At 41.0% G+C, this 21,116-nt stretch overlaps 1 protein-coding gene across 6 annotated transcripts in view; it reads right to left on the bottom strand.

Annotated features, from left to right (window-relative positions):
* SSBP4 (single stranded DNA binding protein 4) overlaps positions 1-21,116 on the bottom strand; it is a 589,526-nt gene that overhangs the window by 21,725 nt on the left and 546,685 nt on the right. For all 6 annotated transcript variants that reach the window (XM_033955056.1, XM_033955052.1, XM_033955053.1 and 3 more), the window contains 4 exons: positions 20,047-20,101; positions 8,679-8,749; positions 7,973-8,051; positions 1,448-1,476 (listed from right to left, as the gene is read on the bottom strand). In XM_033955056.1, the coding sequence (XP_033810947.1) occupies positions 1,448-1,476; positions 7,973-8,051; positions 8,679-8,749; positions 20,047-20,101 (234 nt within the window). The remainder of the gene's footprint in view (positions 1-1,447; positions 1,477-7,972; positions 8,052-8,678; positions 8,750-20,046; positions 20,102-21,116) is intronic.

Raw genomic sequence — 21,116 nt, 5'->3', positions numbered from 1 at the left:
ATTGATAACTAGTTAACTGGATTATTGCAATTCTTTGTATAATGGGATAATGAGTAAAAAACTGTTTAGCCAGATTACAGTTAGTGCAAAATTGATAGCGGGTATGGAAAAAAAAAATCAGACCAGGTAATGCCTATATTGCTTGATTTGCATTGACTGCCCATTGCAGAATGAATTACTTTTGAAGTTTTATGTCTGGTATTGAAAGCTTTGCAGTGGAAGGTTCCAAAGTCTTTGTCAGATAAGTTGACAACATATGCACCGATCACGTTCTTACGTTCATCACAGAAACATTTACTTCAACTACCATCTCTGGATAAAGTGAAATTGATTCTAACACGAAAAAGGGCATTTTGTTATGCAGGTTCTAGTTTGTGGAATAGATTGCCAATTGAAATACAATGCAAGCAGAGTTATTTGAGTTTTTCGGAAATTATTGAAAATTTGGCTTTTTACTGAGAGTTTTGTGATGTAAATTGAATCGGATTGTTACAAATGCTGTGATATATGGAGATTTACTGATAATAGGTGGTTGATATTGAATATTGTAATGAAAGGGTTTATTATTGAGGAATTGTATAATTGTGATAGTTTTTATTATTATAATGATAATTTTATTGTATTGTGTGATGCTTTTAGTATTGTAAACCACTCTAACACTTTGGTTTGAGCAGTATATCAAGTATTAAAATCAAATCAAATGGGATCTCTTAGGCACAGGAAGAGATAGCGGATGCTGCAGAGGGGCAGACTGGATGGCCATTTGGCTTTTACCTGCCATATTTATGTCTCCCGCTGAACACCCCAGTTGGCATACTGGTTGGTGACTGGCTATGTCGCACGATATAGCCAGTCACTTCCAATATTCATCGGCTTGCCGGCTAAGTTCAGAAGTCAGACAGACGCACCTAAAAAGCAGATCTATTTTTTGGCTGCTAGGACTTAGCCGGCCAGCCAATGAATATTGGCTTAGCCAGCTATGTCTCGGCCAGCCAAAAATAACCCAGAAATTCAACGCCAGTTGCAGGATATGGTACCAGCAATGAATTTCTGTTTTTACTGCTGTCTCTCGCTGTCCGAATATTGATCCCACTGTCCATAAAACTGAATAATTCCAGCTGAATTTACTAGCACACTGCTCAAGTCCTAAGAAAACTTAATTCTGTCTGTGCAGAAAGCACAGTGAATTTTTTTTGCCAGAACTTGGAGTTAAGCTGATATTCAGAACCGGCCAATTTATAAGGTTACCTTAGCCGGCTAAGTGCTGAATATTGGCACATAACTGGCTGAATGCTAACTCCGCCCTTGGAACACCCCCAAAATAGCTGGGTTTCCCTTAGGCGCTAAACCCTAATTTTCAGCAGAGATAATAACTTAAGTGCCTTGAATTAACTGGAATATTGACCAGTCTATTTCTTTTTTACTGTGGTGGAATAGGAGTTTGTACCTTTGGCAGACCATCCATGTCTCCAGAGCCTAGAAAAAAAAAGTAAAAATTAATCATACCTCAATAACACTTTTACAACAATGCATTTCTTTTTCACTTCTAAATGTTCTTATTTTGCACTGAAAGCCCAATGTGCTCCCTGTAGAGTCACTTTGATCAATGACAGCTGTTGAGCACCAAAATAAAAGAAAGACCCTAAGTTTACTTATGGAATATAGCAAATATTCAGTAGGTGAGATGGTACTTCTCAAAGCAGAGTCTAGATATGCAGCGAGAAAAATCCCTAAAATAGTCAAATCAGCCTATGAAGGACTCTGATGTAGTCCAGTGTTCTGAGGCATAGAGGCTACAGCCAGGGTCTCTAAGAGTGCACAGAGACCAAAAAAGATTGGCTGTTTTTTCTGCTTTTTTTGGTGGGGGGAGCATTGGGGGGGGAGACTGAAGTATATGTATGGAAATAATGAGGATTGGAAAACATCTCCTGAACTCAGGGAACATATTTGTCCTCCACAAATTCTCAACATTGTCTTTTCCCTGCTCCCTTCTTTAGCAGTAACCATTAACCATCCCCTTGCAGGCCACACCCACCTGCATATATGCATAATTTTCAACTGTGCTAACAGAAAAATGCATTTTGGATCATCTCAGCTCAGGAGATAAACCTTTCTGGTGTACCAGAATCCAATTCAGTGGCCACTAGAGAGCGCTCTCCAACAACAAAACAGTTTCTCTGCCTCATAATATCATGTGAATATTAATTCTGCATGTGAGTCAGCCCTGGTTTTTAACCCCACTGCAGCCATTAAGATGTAGCTTTGAATTTTCTACAATTTACAAGTCTCTGCATGCACAAGAAGGGGGGTAGGAAGTAAAAACAGGACTGGATCACCCTGCCTCTTCTGAGATGGAATAGTTGGTTGCCCTAGCATGACATAATACTAGAAAGTTTTTTGTTTTTTTTAAAAAAGACTTATCGAACGACAGTATTCTGCAGTCATTTATCTTTCTGTAAATTTTCCTCTGCAAGGCTTCCTCATTCCATGCCTTCTTGTCTTTCATCAGGAAACTATCACATCGCATTACTGAGCCTGCATGAGTGCTGACTCAGTACATCTCTTTTGCTGTATGCTGGGATTCTGCATTATTTCAGCAGTTACCAATTTCATTTTCCCCTATAATGTCATTATCTCACATCTTAAAATACTTAACATGATTTTGGTCCTGTTTAATCTCTCCTCCCCAAGTTTGAGATTTGCTGTGAAATCTCTCTTCCTGTTCAGTCAAAATCCACTCGAAGCAGTCATTAGCGAGTCAATATTCAAAGTGACTTAACTGGCCAGAAGCAGTTTCTGGCTGGTACTCACCTGTTCGTGGCTAACCGGTCTTTTTCAGTGGCACTTAACTGGTGTGGTAAGAGGGGTTAAACTAGCTAGTTTTAAGAAAGGTTTGGATAATTTCCTGGAGGAAAAGCCCATAGTCTATTATTGAGGCAGGCATGGGGGGGGGGGGGGGAGAGCCACTGCTTGCCCTGGATCAGTAGCATGGAATGTTGCTACTATTTGGGTTTTTGGATTGGCCACTGTGAAGACAGGCTACTGGGCTAGATGCAGTGGTGTAGTAAAGGGGGGAGGGGCGGTCCGCTCCGGGCGCCATGCTGGTTGGGATACTGGCACTCCTGCTCCTCTCCACCCCACCTCTTCCCACTCCTCCCCTTGCCACGTGCGCACCCCCCTTCCCTTCCCCTGTACCTCTAGTTGTTCACACCCAGGCAACAACTTTAATGTGCTCCTCTCTCCCGCTGACGTCACTTCCAGATGCCGCGCATAGGAAGTGACGACAGCGGGAGAGACAATGGGGTCGTGAGGAGCACATTGATGTTCTTGTTGCTTGAGGTGGTGAACAACTAAAGGTACAGGGGAAGGGAAGGGGGCATGTGTGCAGCAGGGAGATCGGGGAAGGAATGGGGGTGGGGGTGGAGATGAGGGCGAGGGAGGGGTGCCACTACCTCGAGCGCCTCTCACCCTACCTATGCCACTGGCTAGATAGACATAAGAACATAAGAATAGCCTTATTGGGCCAGACCAATGGTTCATCAAGCCCAGTAGCCCGTTCTCACAGTGGCCAATCCAGGTCACTAGTACCTGGCCAAAACCCAAGGAGTAGCAATATTCCATGCTACCGACCCAGGGCAAGCAGTGACTTCCCCCATGCAAAATGCAGCGGTCAGACTAATCTTCGGACCAAAGAAATTCGATCATGTATCACCCTACTACCGGCAGTTACATTGGCTACTGATGGAAGCACGCATAAAGTTTAAAATCGCCTGCTTCTGCTTTAAAGCGCTAAACGGACTTGCCCCTAAATACATAACTGACCTTTTCTCCTTCTCTGCCAACAGACACAAGAGAAGCTCTCATTCCTACTTTGTTTCCTCCGCAGTTAGAGGTTGTAAACTGAAAAAACACCATGAACACCTTCTTTCACATCAAGCAGCATTGTGGGGTAAAGACCTAGATCAACTGCTTTCGCCCACTACTTATGAGGAATTCAGAAAACGTCTAAAAACTCAACTGTTCCTAAAATATCTAGACAACTGACCCACTCATCTTCTTTCTCCTCCATAGTGATTCCTCTGTCCTATTAATCTCTTTCTCCTCAACAACGCATTTCCGGTCCTATTAACTCTCCTCTTCTCCCCTCTTAAATTCAATCAATTTGTACCTTGCTTAATCTATTGTAAACCGCATAGAACTTAACGGTATTGCAGTCTATAAACTGTTATTATTATTATTATGTCTTTCTCAATAACAGATTATAGACTTTTCTTCCAGGAATTTGTCCAAACCTTTCTTAAAACCAGCTACGCTATCTGCTCTTACCACATCCTCTGGCAACATGTTCCAGAGCTTAACTATTCTCTGAGTGAAAAAAAATGTCCCCCTATTGGTTTTTAAAGTATTTCCCTGTAACTTCATCGAGTGTCCCCCTAGTCTTTGTAATTTTTGACGGGGTGAAAAATCGATCCACTTGTACCCGTTCTACTCCACTCAGGATTTTGTAGACTTCAATCATATCTACCCTCAGCCGCCTCTTTTCCAAGCTGAAGAGTTCTAACCATTTTAGTCTTTCCTCATATGAGAAGAGTTTCATCTCCTTTACCATCTTGGTCTCTCTTCTTTGAACCTTTTCTAGTGCCGCTATACAGTATATTTCTTGAGATAAGGAGCCCAGAATTGAACGCAATACTCCAGATGAGGTCGCACCATGGAATGATACAGGGGCATTATAACATTCTTAGTCTTGTTAACCATCCCTTTTAAAATAATTCCTAGCATCCTGCTTGTTTTTTTGCTGACAGCACACATTGGGTGGAAGGTTTCATCGTATTGTCTACGATGATACCCAGATCCTTTTCTTGGGCGCTAACCCCCAAGGTGGACCCTAGCATCCAGTAACTGTGATTCAAGTTATTCTTCCCAATGTGCATCACTTTGCATTTGTCCACATTAAATTTCATCTGCCTTTTGGACGCCCAGTCTTCCAATTTCCTAAGGTCCGCCTGCAATTTTTCACAATCCACATGCGTTTTAATAACTTTGAACAGTTTAGTGTCATTTGCAAATTTAATCACCTCACTCGTCGTTCGAATTTCCAGATCATTTATAAATAAGTTCTGGTACTGGTCTGACCCAGTAGGGCTATTCTTATGTCCTTATGTTCTTAAGTAGTGTCACTGAAAATGTCTAGTTAGTGCCCAACTCAAGACTGGCTATTTTGGGGGTATTCTGGGGGCAGAGTCAGCACTTGGCCAACCAAGGTGACTGCATAAAAGTCAGTCCCGTCTTTATGTGGTGCTCCATAGTCGGTTAAGTGCTGAATATTACACTTTACCAACTCTGCTTTTAGCCAGCTCTGCAAACCCAGAAATTCAATGCTGAAGCTTGCACAAGGCCTGGCAATTGAATTTTCAGCCATAACGCTGGCAGTGATCACCAACATGGTAAGCACTGGTGGCAGAATATTGGGCCTTAGGAGGTGAACTTCCCCTCATCTCTGAGCATAAGGGACAGGGGAGATATGCAACTATTAAAAAAAAAAAATAAATAATAATAATAATGCAGACTGCAAAATAATGTTTCTGTAAGTCGGAGGAGGGGGGAGGATGATTTTTCTGAATAATGTGCAAGGCAAAAACGTGCCATTTCTACATGTTGGGGCTGATATTCAGCCGTGCTGCTTAGCATTTTGCCGACCACCATCTGCATTATACCTGGAAATTCAATGCTAACTCTATTCCAGGCTACAAAACTGAATTTTAAACCAGAGCTGGTTAAGTTCAACATTCAGTATTTTACTGGCTATGGTGAACTGCATACAGACAGGATTGAATTTTATGCTGTGACCATGGCCAGTTAAGTGTTAACCCCATGGATAACTGAAGGATACTACCCATATCATTCTTTCAGCGCTTTTGGCTATCTTTGCACGTCAGCTACATTTGCCTTGTTTTATCTAAGGACCTGTTATTGGTGAATTATAATGCTACAGTGACCCCTGATGTAGGCGTTGTTCCGACGGGTCCACAGCTGTTGTATGTGTCCTTCATTGAAATAAAACAAGTTGGTTTTATACCAGTGATCTTCGGTGGAGTGTTCATTGCCCGTTCCTACTTTTCTCTGTGTTGTTCATACCTGTGGGTTCCTAGTCCTGTTGGAATTTTTGTTGCATATTCTTTCGTGTTTATCTTAACCTCAGTTCTTCTACACCAGCATTCTTCAATACAATGCTTGAGGGTTAGTGGCTGTGCCAATTCATACTCTGATTCTTTTCTCTCTCCTTAAAGAATGACATGGACAGTGCGGGGGGGGGGTCTTCCTAAGGGTGTAGCACCCCATCTCCTCTCCACACCCCCGCTCCTCTCTTTGCTGCGCACCCCTTGCCTTCCCCCGTACCTTTTTTACATCCCTGTCGCAAGGTTGCTGTCTGTGTCGGGATCGGCGCTCTGACGTCCCGCGCCTAGGAACGTGACATCAAAGGGCAAGCGGACACCGACGTGTGCATGCTGCTCACACTGGAGAAGTTAAAAAGGTATGGAGAAAAGGAAGGGGGTGTGCACGAGGAAGAGGGGGGAGGGGTGCTACTGCCCCTAGCCCCGCTCACCCTTACTATGTCACTGGATATGGAGATGGTTTCCCGCAGTTATCTGTGGGGATGGTAACAGTGACAAATTCTGTCACCGTGCCATTCTCTATTTATCACTTAACCGGTAAAGTGCTGATTCTGCCCCTGGAATGCCCTCAAAACAGCTGGTTTTCAGATGTGTGCTAACTGGATATTTTCAGCAGCACTAACTGGTTATATGCCTCTGAATATGACCAGTTTAGGCCCGAACAAGAGATTTAACGGGTCAGGAGCCATTTCTGGCCGGTTAAATTGTTTTGCCTATCGATCCTGTCGTTATTAATTTTTTTGGGCTCTATGAAACATCATTCCTATGCAATCAGGACCTTATCTGTGCTGGCATATGAAAAGTATAAGACTGTCACTTTGATTTCAGAAAATCGAGTCACCTCCACTGAAAACCTTTTCTGCATCACTAAATTTTAGACCCACTCCAAAGAAAACATCACATTTGCACCTCAAAAGCAGCAGGCGCATCCGAGGTCAGTCTCTATACCATTTCATGCTTCAGTGCTAAGTATCTGCCGGGGACAATAGCTCCTGTGATGTTATGGCAGACAAGCTCATTCACTCTGCCATGTGCATGTTCCACATTTGCAAGGCAAACACAACAGCACCCTCCTGCGGATAAAAGAAGGCTGGTGGCACTAGGGTATGGTCCTCAAATCTGGCCCTGGAGGACCATAAACCAGTCAGGTTTCAGGATATCCACAATGAATGTGCACAAGGCAGATTTGTATATAGTTACATCATGTTTAAATTGTGAAAACCAGACTGGTTTTTGGTAGGGTTACCAGATGTCCGGATTTGTATGGCACTTTGTATATGCTTTGAAAAGCCTCCTCAAATCTTATAAGGCATGCGCAGACTTCCTCCCTCCCAAGAGCAGGCAGCGGAGAGCAGGGCTAGGGTGGGAGGGGGGCGGGGTTAGGGCATTTCAAGGCAGGGATGGGCGGGCCAGGGGTAGGTCTAGGGGTCTGGATTTTTCAACTGGAAAATCTGGCAACCCTAGTTTGTGGAACTCAAGGACAAAATTTAAGGGCCCCTGAGCTGAGGCATGAACTTAGACCAGGGCTGGCTTAAGTGCTGCTAATTTGACTCTCTCTCCCTGACCAATTCTGTCAGAGTAAGAGAGTGGGGTGAGTTTTTCACCTGCACCAGTACTATGTCTATTTGCAACTTGGGCCAGGGATCAGGTAGGGCAGAATGGGGAAATGTTGAACAAGGGACAAAGGAGTAGGAAGAGGAGAGGGGATGCTGCTTTCCTGCTGCCACCCCCAAATCCTGCCTCCCTAGGCAGATGTCTAGTCAATTTAATGGCAGGTTGTTTTTGAATTGAAATACCTAACGATCCGTTCATATGATGTGGTTCCATTCCTCCCATGCCTCCCATGGGGCCATCAGGACCAGGGCCCATTGGAAACTGAAAGACAAAAGCAAAAGAGGAAGGTGGAGACACCAAAGCAACACTTTGAGACACTCGATGACCTGCTCTACCAGGCTTCTCATTTCACAGTGAGACAAGTTGCACTATCCACTGGTTTCCCTAACCTCATCGCCCACCAGCCTGCAGATGACAGATTGACAGTTGGCAATCAATGAGACTGATGCAGTTCTGTGAGCTTGAGAAGACTCTAGAGCAGTGGTTCTCAACCCTGTCCTGGGGACCGCCCAGCCAGTCGGGTTTTCAAGATATCCCTAATGAATATGCCTGAGAGAGATTTGCATATAATGGAAGTGACAGGTATGCAAATCTCTCTCATGCATATTCATTAGGGATATCTTGAAAACCCAACTGGCTGGGGGGTCCCCAGGACAGGGTTCCCCACCACTGTGCTTAACCCATGTGGTCTAGAATTCTGCCCCCACCACATCTACTCCAGACACCCACCCAATCTTACATTTCAGTACGTTCGCAAATCCAGCTTAGCACAGAGCACGGTTTGGGAAGGGATCAGAGATACAGCCTACATTTCTTTGCCCTAAAGTTGGGCATCCTGGTTCTTGTGTTCAGCCCTTCTCATCCAAGATTTCCGGGGCAGAAACTTACATTGGACCTGTTTCCTCCTGGTCCTATGGGGTTCATCAACGTGTACATGTTTTCACTGGAGTTTGTGGAATCTGCAAATGAATCCCCAAAAAGAAACAAATACAAGAAAATTAGGCATCAGTGGGCCAAACTGAGTGCGCATATGCTCCCAGAATTATTACAGTGCCTTTACAAGGTCAGCTATATCAGTGGTTCCAACCTAGTCCTTGGATTTTCAAGAAGGAATATGAGAGTAGATTAAAACTGGCCAAATTGATACAAAGTCTTAGGTGTTAGCGCTCGACTTTACACCAGTTTTCAAAGGAAGATATGCCTTTGGAGCCCAAATGGCAAAGCCCAAAAGTCCTAATGGGAGCCTAAGCATAAAGTGCCTGATCCCTGCTCCTTGCCCTCCACCCCAGGTTCACCCCCTTCTCTTGCAGCAGCTCATTGTTTGCAATAGTGCTGCCTGATTTTAATCGATTCATCGATTTGAATCAATTCATTGTCTGAAAAAAATCGGACTCACCAATTCAGCAACCAACACCCTCCCCCCCCCAGTGAGACCTGACATTCCTTCGGGCCTTCTAAAGCAGGCAGCACTCTGATCGGGCTGCTCACAGCCTGCCCCACCAGGGCCTTCCCTCTGCCACCTCACTGATGATGCAGCAGAGGGAAGCTCTGGTGAGGCAGGCCGTAATTAGCCTGTTCACAGCACTCCCTCTGACATGCTGCTGCTATTTTGTGAGGCCCAGAGGTATGTCAGGTCTCATGGTGGGAGGATCAATGAGGTGCTGCTGCACAGGGGGATGGAAGGGAGATATAAAAAATTACTGTACAAGGGTATGGGAGGGAAGGATAGAAAGCTGTTGAACAAGGGAAGGGAGGGAAGCTGCTGCTCAGGGGGATGGGAGGGGAGGAAAGATGCTGCACATGGGGGGAGAGAGGAAGAATTATGGTGGAGGAGAGGAAGGGAAAGATGAAACAAAGAAGTAGAAAGGGGTGAGAGGGAGAAATCCTGCTTATGGTGGAGGGGAGGAGGACATGCATGAAGAAGAGATAGGGAGAAATGTTGAACATAGGGTGGAGGGCAGGGAGAGATGGTGCATGGGGAGAGAAAGAAATGTTATACATGATAATGGAAGGGAGGAAGGGAGAGATGCTGCATGGAGGAGAATATAGAGGTTTGACCTGGGCACAAGGCAGAGAGAAAGAGATGGTAGACAGTGGGAAAGAAACAAATGTTGGATATGGCAGTGGAAGGTAGAAAAAATAATTTTATTTTCTATTTTGTGATTACACTATGTCTGATTTGAAATGTGTATCCTGCTACAGCTGGTGTTAGACAACGAGCAGGAGCTAGGACAGCGATGGCGAACCTATGGCACGCTTGCCAACTGTGGCACGCGAAGACCTTGCAGCTGGCACGCGCAGGGCCGCCATCAGGGCAGTACTACCAGGGGGTGCACAGGAGAGAGAGCTGAATGGGGACGATGGGGGACCCGCGGGGTTAAATATAACTCGAGCCGCGAGGCTCGTCTTCTACTCCGACTGCCCTGCCGCTCACACAGCCGATCGGAAATCTTCCCCGACGTCAGCGCTGACGTCGGAGGGAGGGCTTAAGCAAAGCCCGCCCTCCGACGTCAGCGCTGAAGTCGGGGAAGATTTCCGATCGGCTATGTGTGCGCGTCGGGACAGGCAGGAAATAGAAGACAAGCCTACGCGGCTCGAGCTACATTTTGCTGAGAAAGTTGCTAAGATGGGCTGGGAGACAAACGGGGAACACAAAAGGGGGAGGGAGTGCGTTTTGGACACAAGTCATGAACTAGGGAGAAAGGAAGGGAGGGAAAGAGATGCTGAGGTGGGGGAGGGAATGGGTTTTTGGACACAGAAAGCATGAACTTGGGAGAGAGGAAAGGAGGGAAAGAGATGCTGAGGTGGGGGAGGGAATGGGTTTTTGGACACAGAAAGCATGAACTTGGGAGAGAGGAAAGGAGGGAAAGAGATGCTGAGGTGGGGGAGGAAATGGGTTTTTGGACACAAGGCATGGAGTTGGGAGAGAGGAAGGGAGGGAAATAGATGCTGAGGTGGGGGAGGGAATGTGTTTTTGGACACAGAAGGCATGGACTTGGGAGAGAGGAAGGGAGGGAAAGAGATGCTGAGGTGGGGGAGGGAATGTGTTTTTGGACACAGAAGGCAAGGACTTGGGAGAGAGGAAGGGAGGGAAAGAGATGGTTGTGTACACGGGGAATAGAAGAAAGGAGAATTTTTGGTCATAGGGAGGGAGTGAAGTACAGACAGTGGCATACCAAGGTGGGGGTGGGGGCGGTCTGCCCCGGTTTTACGCCCCAAGGGGGTGCACAGCTGGCCACCCTCCTTTGTTCTCCCTAGGCTGGCAAACTGCGTCTCTTTAGCCACTTGAGTGCCACCGCCGCCATTGGGAACAGGCCGGTGCCAAGTTCTCCCTGGTTTTCCCTGTGGGGCCGACCAACTCTCGCCACCCGCGTCAATTATGATGTCGGAGAGGACGTTCTTTGAAATTATTTAATTAATGGTATTGTACATAGGGGAAATAATTAATAATAGTCTTAGGTTCTAATATGTCTTGATGGGATGAAGGGGAAAGCTACTGAAGTTATTTGGATAAAATAATAGTTTAGAGAGAAGGAGAATAAGTAAAAAAAAAACAAAAACCCTTGGTTATGCAATAATGATATGGCTAATCAATACATTAGTTAAGTTATAAAGAAAGCCTTATTAATTAAATTAAATCATTTATGTAACTTATTTAACATTTTAGGTGGATACTATACTTTATCATAAACATGTTTTTCTGGGATAAATTGTAGAAACTAATTATTATGAAATAAGTAGAATAAAGGTATTATTTTTTATTTGAAATGATTAAGGCTAATTCATGAATATGGTGTAATGAATGTTTAGACATAGAAATTCTAATTTAAAAAGTTTTGAAATTGATATTCTTTAAATAATTTAAATTGATTTCTCATATCACTTGGATTAGATGAATTGAAATATTATAATGTACTTTAGGTTAAAACTAATTAATACAGATAAAATTTGTGGTAAAGAATCTAATGTATTATTGAAATTAGATTTAAATCTTTGACATAATGAATTAGTAGATTATTTGTTCTTTATGGAAATGAAATTGGTAGATGTTCATGTAATGTTTGGGATGTATTTATAGAGGCAATTAAGGGATTTTAAACATGTGGATGGATTAATTGGTACAATATAGAAGAAATAGTGAAATAGGATGCTTGAGGGAGGGGGAAGGATGCTGGTCTGAGCCTATGTCTACAGGTTATCGCAGTACAAGAAGGGGAGGGTTAAGGGCGGGAATAGGGAAGGGTTTTTGGGATATTAGAAATATAATTTTTGAGACATTGTGGAAAGGGAGGGATATACTTTATAATAAATTAAGGGAAATGAGTTATATACAGGATTATTATATTAGATTGAAATATTTGTTGAAGTTCATATATGCCAGTAATAATTATATAAATGGGACTTAAATTACTTTCGCTAAATGTTAATGGCTTAAATCATCCAATAAAAAGGAATAAAAAACACTTTTATTAAAAAAAAATATATAGATATATGTTACATACAAGAGACTCATTTATCAGCCTTAGAGTCTCAAAAATTAAAAGTAAATTGGATAAAACATGCTTTTTATGCCCCAGCTGTTAAGAAGAAAGCAGGTGTTGCAATATCGGTGAATAAAAGATGTAATGCTACGTTCAAGTTAATTGCTGCTGATCCTTTAGGAAGGTGGATACATGTGGACATGAATCTGGGAAATACTACAATGGCGCTTTTCAATGTATATGCACCTAATTCGAACCAAATTGAATATTTTAAATCTCTACAACAATTGTTGATACCATTGGCTGCTTCTAATTTAGTTGTGGCTGGGGATTTCAATGCTGTTATACATCCTATAATGGATTTAAAAAAAACCTAGTAGAGTTATGAAATCATTAGGATTAGATAATTTGGTACAAAATTGTGATTTGAAAGATATATGGCGAATTTTTCATTTTAATGATCAGGAATTTTCGTTTTGCTCCCATGTTCATAAATCTTTTTTAAGAATAGATTATATATTTGTTTCAAATACATTAGTTCAACAAGTAACACAAGCCTCCATAGATCCAATTATTTTGTCTGATCATGGGGGTGTGTGGATTAAAATTAAAATAATTGATCAAGAGGATAGTAGATCTATATGGAGATTTGATAATACATTGCTGGTGGAACCAAGTTTTATTGAGGAAATACAATTGAAAATGAATGAATATTTTCAAATTAATAATATGGATAATATCTCTATGGAAACGTTATGGGATGCTTTTAAGGCAACCATGAGAGGTCAAATTATTTCTTTTTCGGCATATATTAAAAAACAAATTAAAAAACAATTTTATAGTTTGGAACAATAAATAAAGATATTAGAATCAAAATTAATTGATAAATGGGAATATTCTACATTACAAGACCTCTTGAAAGTGAAAGTGAAATATAATGAGATTTATTCTAAATTGATTAGAAAAGACTTATTTTCTCAACAGGCATTGTATTATGGAAATTCAAATAAGGCTTGAAGATTATTGGCAAATTATTTGAAAGCAAAAAAAAGGAAAACTAAGATAATTGCAATTAAAGATGGTAAAGGGAATTCTTATTCTCAAATTGGTTCTATTTTAAAACAATTTTTAAATTTTTATAGGGATCTATATTCTTCTGAGCCTTATTTAGATAAAGAAAGGGATGGAATAGAATTTTTAAAATTACATAAAGGGCCGAAGGTTCCTGAACATATAAAAGAAAATTTAGAAAAGCCAATATCAATAAATGAATTGCAAATAGCACTGAAGTCCCTTAGAGTTGGATCTGCTCCAGGTGGAGATGGTTTTACAGTAGGGTTTTATAAATCATTCCAAATTACCCTATTGCCATATCTGTTAAATTTATTTCAGTCTCAACTAACTAAAGTTTGTATTACAGGTACCATGGCAGAATCGTTAACTATAGTTTTGCCAAAGCCAAATAAAGATCCCACATTGGTTTCAAACTACAGGCCGATTTCCTTAATTAATGTAGATGGAAAACTTTTAGCTAAAATAATGGCTATGCGTTTGGCTAAAGCTCTCCCTTTTATTATTGGAATGCACCAAACAGGATTCGTTGCTCAGAGACATTCTTCTAACAACACTAGGTTTGCCTTACATATATTGAATTTATCAAAAGCCTTAAATGATCCGGTTTTTTCTGTATCCCTGGATGCAGAGAAGGCCTTTGATCGTGTGGAATGGACCTTCATGTATCAAGCGTTGGAGTGGTTTGGTATTGGTTCAGGATTTATACAAATGGTTCAAACATTGTATAGTTCCCCTGTTGCTAAATTGTATATTAATAATAATTTTTCAGAAGGTTTTAGATTGCAGAGTGGGGTTAGACAAGGTTGTCCCTTATCTCCTCTGCTTTTTGATATTGTATTGGAACCCTTGTTATTAGCTATTCAGCAAGCGGAGGAGATTCAGGGTATTCCTCATAGAGATCGGGAATATAAAATCTCGGCTTTTGCGGATGATATTTTGCTCTATTTGAGAAATCCTGAGACAACCATTCCGTGCTTACTTGAAATGATTGAGAAATTTGGAAAATTTTCAGGTTACAAGATAAATTGGAGTAAATCAGAAATTCTTCCACTCAATGTTCATTGTACAAAGGGTTTGTTTGATTCATTTCCCTTTCTTTGGAGGGAGGATGGAATAAAGTATTTAGGCATTTGGATTAAAAATACGTTGGAAGAAACAATGAAAATAAATGAAAAATCGTTATTGCAGAAGGTTAAAGAAATGTGTGAGCAATGGAATCCTTTACATCTTTCATGGTGGGGGAGAGTCCAAACTATTAAGATGATGATTTTCCCTGTGGTTTGTTATCAGATGGATATGTTGCCGGTTTATTTTCAAGGGTCCTTTTATAAAAAATTAAATAGCATTCTTTTAAAATTTATTTGGCTGGGTAAAACTCCTAGAGTGGCCTTGGTATCTTTACAAAGACCAATTTCAGAAGGAGGAGTAAATTTTCCCAATTTTTATAGGTATCATCAAGCCTATATTTTGCGCCAGGGTATGTATTGGGTCCTCCCAGAGCTCATGGAAAAACTCCCAGATTGGTTGTGGTTAGAATGGCAACTCATGTCTCCATTGCGCCTTTGCCATGTGCACAATATCAAAATGTCTAGTTACAGTAAAGATAACAGAATATTAGCTGATACATGGAAAACATTGCATTATGTAAGCAATTTAACAACTATTCCAACTTACAAATCTACAAATCAATCTATATGGGTAAACTCCAAGATTCAAATTGGCGGAGAAAGGCTCGTCTGGAAGCATTGGATGATAGCAGGAATACATATATTAGATGATGTTATTTCTAATGGTAATATGCTTGAATTTTCACAGTTGCAACATAAATATGAACTTAATAAATCAGAAAGTTTTAGATGGTTGCAACTGAAGCATGCCATTCAGGCGGGGTTCCCTGACTGGAAAAACCTTAATAATCAATATAGTATGGAGTTCCTGTTTTCAGGCAGACTTCTTGGGTCACCAGGTCGCCCAGTGGTATAAATTATTAAATGGACTTATTAAAAAGAAATTAAACACTGGTCTAAGAGACATTTGAGATTAAGCATCAAATTACTGCATTTCAATGGCCACAAATTTGGTCTTGGAGGTTGAGATGTACAGTGTCGGCATCTAAGAGACAAACTTGGTTTTTTCTGTTACTTAGAGCGTAATGTTTGGTTACAAAAATTGAATAGCTCTATGTCTAATAAATGCTGGCACTGTCATCTAGAAGCAGGGACTTTAGATCATTTATTATTCTATTGCCCATTTATTATGAATTTCTGGATATCAATTTGGGACCAAATTAATTGTTTATTAGATAACCCAGTGGCATTATCATATAATACTGTGCTTTTTGGTATGGCAATGAGAGCAAAAAGTCAGATTTCTACAAACAATAATAAATTATTACTCATTACACCAACCTAATAGGCACGGAAACCCAAGACACCAAAAAACTATTCCAAATATTAAAAGATCTAACTAACACCATAGCCTATTTGACCACTAACAATAACTCTTCCCCTTCAGCCTCCCTCCTAGCTGAACATTTCAAGAATAAAATTACAAACACCAGAGCTACTCTCATTAGTAACCCAACCCACCTACTCGAAGTCACAATACTCCCCACAGAAAATGAATCTTGTGCTGCAGACAGATTTTGGTCCCAATTCCCTAAGATACATTGGACCGAATTCAACAAACTCTACAATAAGTACAGCCACGCATCATGTGAACTCAACCACTGCCCGCCATATCTCCTGTCATCAGCGAGCACTAAGTTCCGTACCTTACTCCTACACTGGATACAAACCATGCTCACAGATGGCATTTTCCTGAATGACCTCAGCGAAATCATCATCACCCCAATCTTAAAAGACCCAAAAGGACCAACAGACCTCTCATCCAACTACAGACCAATAGCCTCAATACATCTATATATCAAACTAACAGAAGGATTAGTAGCCAAATTCCTCACCAACTATCTCGAGGACCATAACTTACTCCATCCCCCGCAATCCGGCTTCAGAACTAACTTCAGCACAGAGACACTACTAGGCTCCCTTATCGACACAGCAAGACAACACCTCAGCATTGGAAAAAAATGCTGCTCATACAGTTGGACCTGACGGCGGCATTTGACCTGGTAGACCATAACATCCTACTGCAAATCTTGGACTCAATAGGCATCTCAGATAAAGTATACTCATGGTTTGAAGGTTTCTTAAAATCCAGAACATACAAAGTAAAATCAGACAAAGAAAAATCCAAACCTTGGTCCAACCCCTGCGGCGTTCCACAAGGGTCCCCACTGTCCCCTACTCTCTTCAACCTATATACGGCCTCTCTTGGCGTTTACCTGAACAAACAAGGCCTATCCTCTTATAGCTATGCTGATGACATCACCATCCTCATTTCTTTCGACCAACCAATGCTCTTAATGTCAGACACACTACACAGAATTCTAGCTACAGTTACGACTTGGATGGAAGACCACAAACTGAAACTCAACCCAGACAAAACTAAATTCATCCTCCTAGAAAATAACAAAATCCCAACCATAACCAACTTAGAAATCAACTCTATCAATTACCCTTTGCAAACCACCCTAAAACTTCTAGGTATGACTATTGACAGAGGCTGCACCATGCAACCACAAATTAACAAAACAATACAGAAATCTTTTGCAGTTATGAGAAACCTTAGACAAGTCCGAAAATTCTTTGAAAAAACACAATTTCAGCTCCTAGTACAATCTCTAATCCTAAGTATCCTATACTATTGCAACATCCTCTACCTCCCCTGCCCTGCAATAATGATTAAACAACTACAGACAATTCAGAATACAGCTCTGAGACTCGTCTATTCATTGAAAAAACATGATCACATTACTGAGGCATTCATCAATTCTCATTGGCTTCCAATCCAGGAAAGAATATAATTTAAATTCTACTGTATACTATTTAAAACTATAAATGGAGACAGCCCAACCTACCTAAACGACCGCCTCATCCAAACCACCTCTACCAGGCATAGAAAAACACACACCCCATTCACTTACCCCCCAATCAAAGAAGTAAAACGGAAAAAACTATACAACGGACTACTGGCCACTCAGGCAGTGAAGATAGATAACCAAGTCTCCAACCTATTGACAACAACCCCAGACTACAAGATGTTCAGAAAGGAAATAAAAACTATACTCTTCAAGAAATCCCTTAATAAAGCTTAATACCATGATAAAGCTTAACCCCCCTCTTACCATCCCCTCCCTAACCCCAGATCCTACTTTTCCCTCTCTTGGAAACCTTCTCTGATCTAACATTGTAACCCTTCTTCCATAACTCTTTTTGTAATCCGCTTTGAACCGAAAGGTAATGGTGGAACAGAAATCTGTAATGTAATGTAATGTAATGACTGGTGTTGCCATTCAACAAATTACGTATAATTGGAAAGATTGGAGCAGATTAAATTATAATTTCTGGTGGAATTCTTTATGTCATGTTTATAAAATGGAGAGATTTATTGCAATACAGCGGGGATGTTTCAGGAAATTTCAAGAAGTATGGGAGCCATTAACAAAATATTGTACTGTTTAGATGAAATTGTTTCCCTTAAATTTACAAGTTCAATAGTGAGGGGGAGAGGGGGGTTATTTTACTATTACATATTCTATAAGATATTTGATTATATGGTAGAAAAGGGTGGGAGGGGGGGGGGGTGATAAGAGTTTATGTTTTGTACCAATGATGATTATTAAGTGATGTATTTATTGTTAATTTGTTTGAACATATGTCACACTTGTTGTAAGTTTGAAAATGAATAAAGAATTAAAAAAAAAAAAAAAAAGATGGACTTGGGAAAATCCACTGCTTATTTCTAGGATAAGCAGCATAAAAGCTGTTTTACCCTTTTGGTATCTTGCCAGACACTTGTGACCTGGATTGGCCACTGCTGGAAACAGAATACCTTTGGTCTATCCCGGTATGGGAATGTTTATATTCTTATGTTAAAGGAAAGTACTGTGGGTACAAAGCACATGCTACCACTCCCCTGTGTTCTATTGTGTGGGTAAAGTTTTTCCAGAAACATAGGTACAAAGATTTGAAAATGTCACATATGAGCAGACTTTTTTTCCCTTGATGTAAGCATGATCCCAGATAGTTCTCCTCTTAACATGACATGGAACAGTACCCTATCTTTAGCCACCCTGAGGGAGGATAAATTCCAGACAACTGATTTACAGGGCTGAAATGCTTCTCACCTGCGCATGATCTTTAAAGCACGGTTATGGGGAATATATTAAAACTGGCTGATGGATTCCCAAGTTCCAGGGTGAGAGCCAATGAACCACTGGAATGTAAAACTTACTAAAGCAGATGGGAGATGAGTCCATTTTGGTTTGAACTTGAGCATTCTCTGAGTTAATGAAACAGTGGCTCTTTTTCTTTGGGATTAATTCATTGTTATCCTAATCAAATTACTTGAAATTGGACGTTATATTCTATTACATTTATGCTTTGCTCTCCCTTCATGGATCTTTATATATAGATCTTTGTTAATGGTTCCTAGGCAGACCCTATTATAGTGAAGAAGAATTTCTTCCAATTTCACCGCTGCTGAAAATAGGGGTGAAACTCATGTCTACATGTTCCTCCTCAGACCAGTGAAAGAAAGTGACATGTCAGTAATAGGTAAGGGGTCAGGATTAGAGGTATCAAGGGTCAAGGTCAGGGGCTAGAAATATGAATATATTACTGACTGATGACATCATCGCACACTCTTCAAAGACATTCTTAGGATGGTGGTTTCAGGATCTTCATTGATTTAATTACTTTTTTTTTGTAAAAATTTTATTATTTTAAAAACTACAGAAAAATATTACAGAGATTACACCATTTTATGCAATTAGTATATAGAACCATAACTTTACCCACCCACCCATCTAACAATTATTAATAATACAAGACAACTTTATTTATTACAATGATATGAAGAATATCAATTTCTCAATTACCTCTCCCTCCCCCACCCCCCCCCACCCCAGATGTGTAAGGACAAAGTTAAAGAAAAATACATAAACCATTAATGTGAAGCAGCAAATAAAGCCAATGGACTCCATACTTTGTTAAATGAAACACTTGACCCCAAACATTCTGCATTCATTCTCTCATATTTGTATATATTACATACATTTGTCCACCAAAATGTGTAGTTTAATTTATCATGGCTTTTCCAATTTTTCATGATCAATTGAACAGCTATTCCAGTCAAAACCAGGAAAAGACGGCTTTTATATTTATCAAGGGGAGGTTTAACGTGTAACATAGTACCACAAATTATGGCTTCATATGTTAAGGGAATATCCGATTCTAAACCAATATTTATTTGTCCCAAAATTGACTTCCAGAAACTAAATATCAGTGGACAAAAAAATAACAGATGATCTAAAGTCCCTATATCAACATGACAGTGCCAGCATCTGTTAGATATCTAATTTTTGCAAACGAACTGGGGTCCAAAAAATCCTATGTAATAAAAATAACCATGTTTGCCTCATAGATGCTGACGCTGTACATTTCAACCTCCAAATTCGTGGCCAACGAGATACAGAAATATACTATTTAATTTCGATGCTCCAAATATCTCTTTTTTTATTTTTTATTTAATTACTTTTAAAAAAACAATGAAGGAAATAAAGTTTCTGGATGCATTACCTCCTGGGCTAGGCATGATAGGAGTTCCGGGTGGACCGCCACCTCCTGGAGGACCCTAAAAAACACAGTTAAAGATGTTAATCTCTACCTGCTGACAATGAGCCTGATTAGTCTTTGGCTTGTTAACAGGTGGTGGAAAGCAATAAGGAGGTTTAGGAGGTGGGGAAGGGAGGAGTCTGTGAAATGCACCGGTCAGTATTGGGGTTTGCTGAAGAACAGAAACCAGGGTGGTAGTTCCACCCTTCTCCTGTGCCATCCTGAGAAGGCAGCCCCATCCTTGTTTTCTCAAGGGGATGCTGAGACAGGAATTAGAGCAGGGGACTAAGGTGTCACAGTGACACAAAGCCATGCTGCTAACACAGGTGACAAAGTTCCTCCCCACTAGACACAAAAGAAGTTCCTCCCCACTAGACACAAAAGAATAGAGAATACAAGGAAAGGGCTGGATCTCAGATAAGCTGAACCCTTAACAGTGCATGGTCATGAATACTTGTATTATGCAACTGGCACAGTAGTCTTTGAACTCTCAGGACCAGTTCATGTTACATCAAATGTTCCTGAGGGATACTGACATCTGATGGAATGGTTTTAAGACATGCACTAAATGAGGGTCCAGTGCTGAGTGGGAAAAGTTCCCGCCCTTCTCGCTCCATGGGTGACTGGCAGATCTTTCAGCCTGCCCTATAAAGAGGCCAAGTGTTGAACCAGCCTCAAAGTCAGGCTGAGCTCTTGGGGGCGGGGGCGGGGGGGGGGGGGGGAAGATCTGTGGCTAGCCATACAACCAGCCTGCCAAAATTCACCTTAGTAAAAAGCGAAAAGAGTGGTTGGGTAGACAACAGACCTTTTGGGCTAGTGAATAGCAGTAGAAAGACTGCATGTTTCTGCTAGGATATCAGTACAAAGGGATTTGCCAGTCATTCACCAAAGAGCCAGGATTTTGAAAATAGCAGTTTTTTTGTTTTGCTCTTCTAAACAAAAGTGATGGAATATTGTGGGTCTCTAGCACTCAGGTGCCAATGTTTATATCTGTGCCCCTACATACCTATATCACATCTAACCTCTATTCTTCC

This window comes from Geotrypetes seraphini, chromosome 8 (genome assembly GCF_902459505.1).
Source record: "Geotrypetes seraphini chromosome 8, aGeoSer1.1, whole genome shotgun sequence".
Taxonomy (NCBI): Eukaryota; Metazoa; Chordata; class Amphibia; order Gymnophiona; family Dermophiidae; genus Geotrypetes; species Geotrypetes seraphini.
The sequence above is the reverse complement of the archived record's forward strand: the minus strand, read 5'-3'. Positions and strand labels throughout refer to the sequence as shown.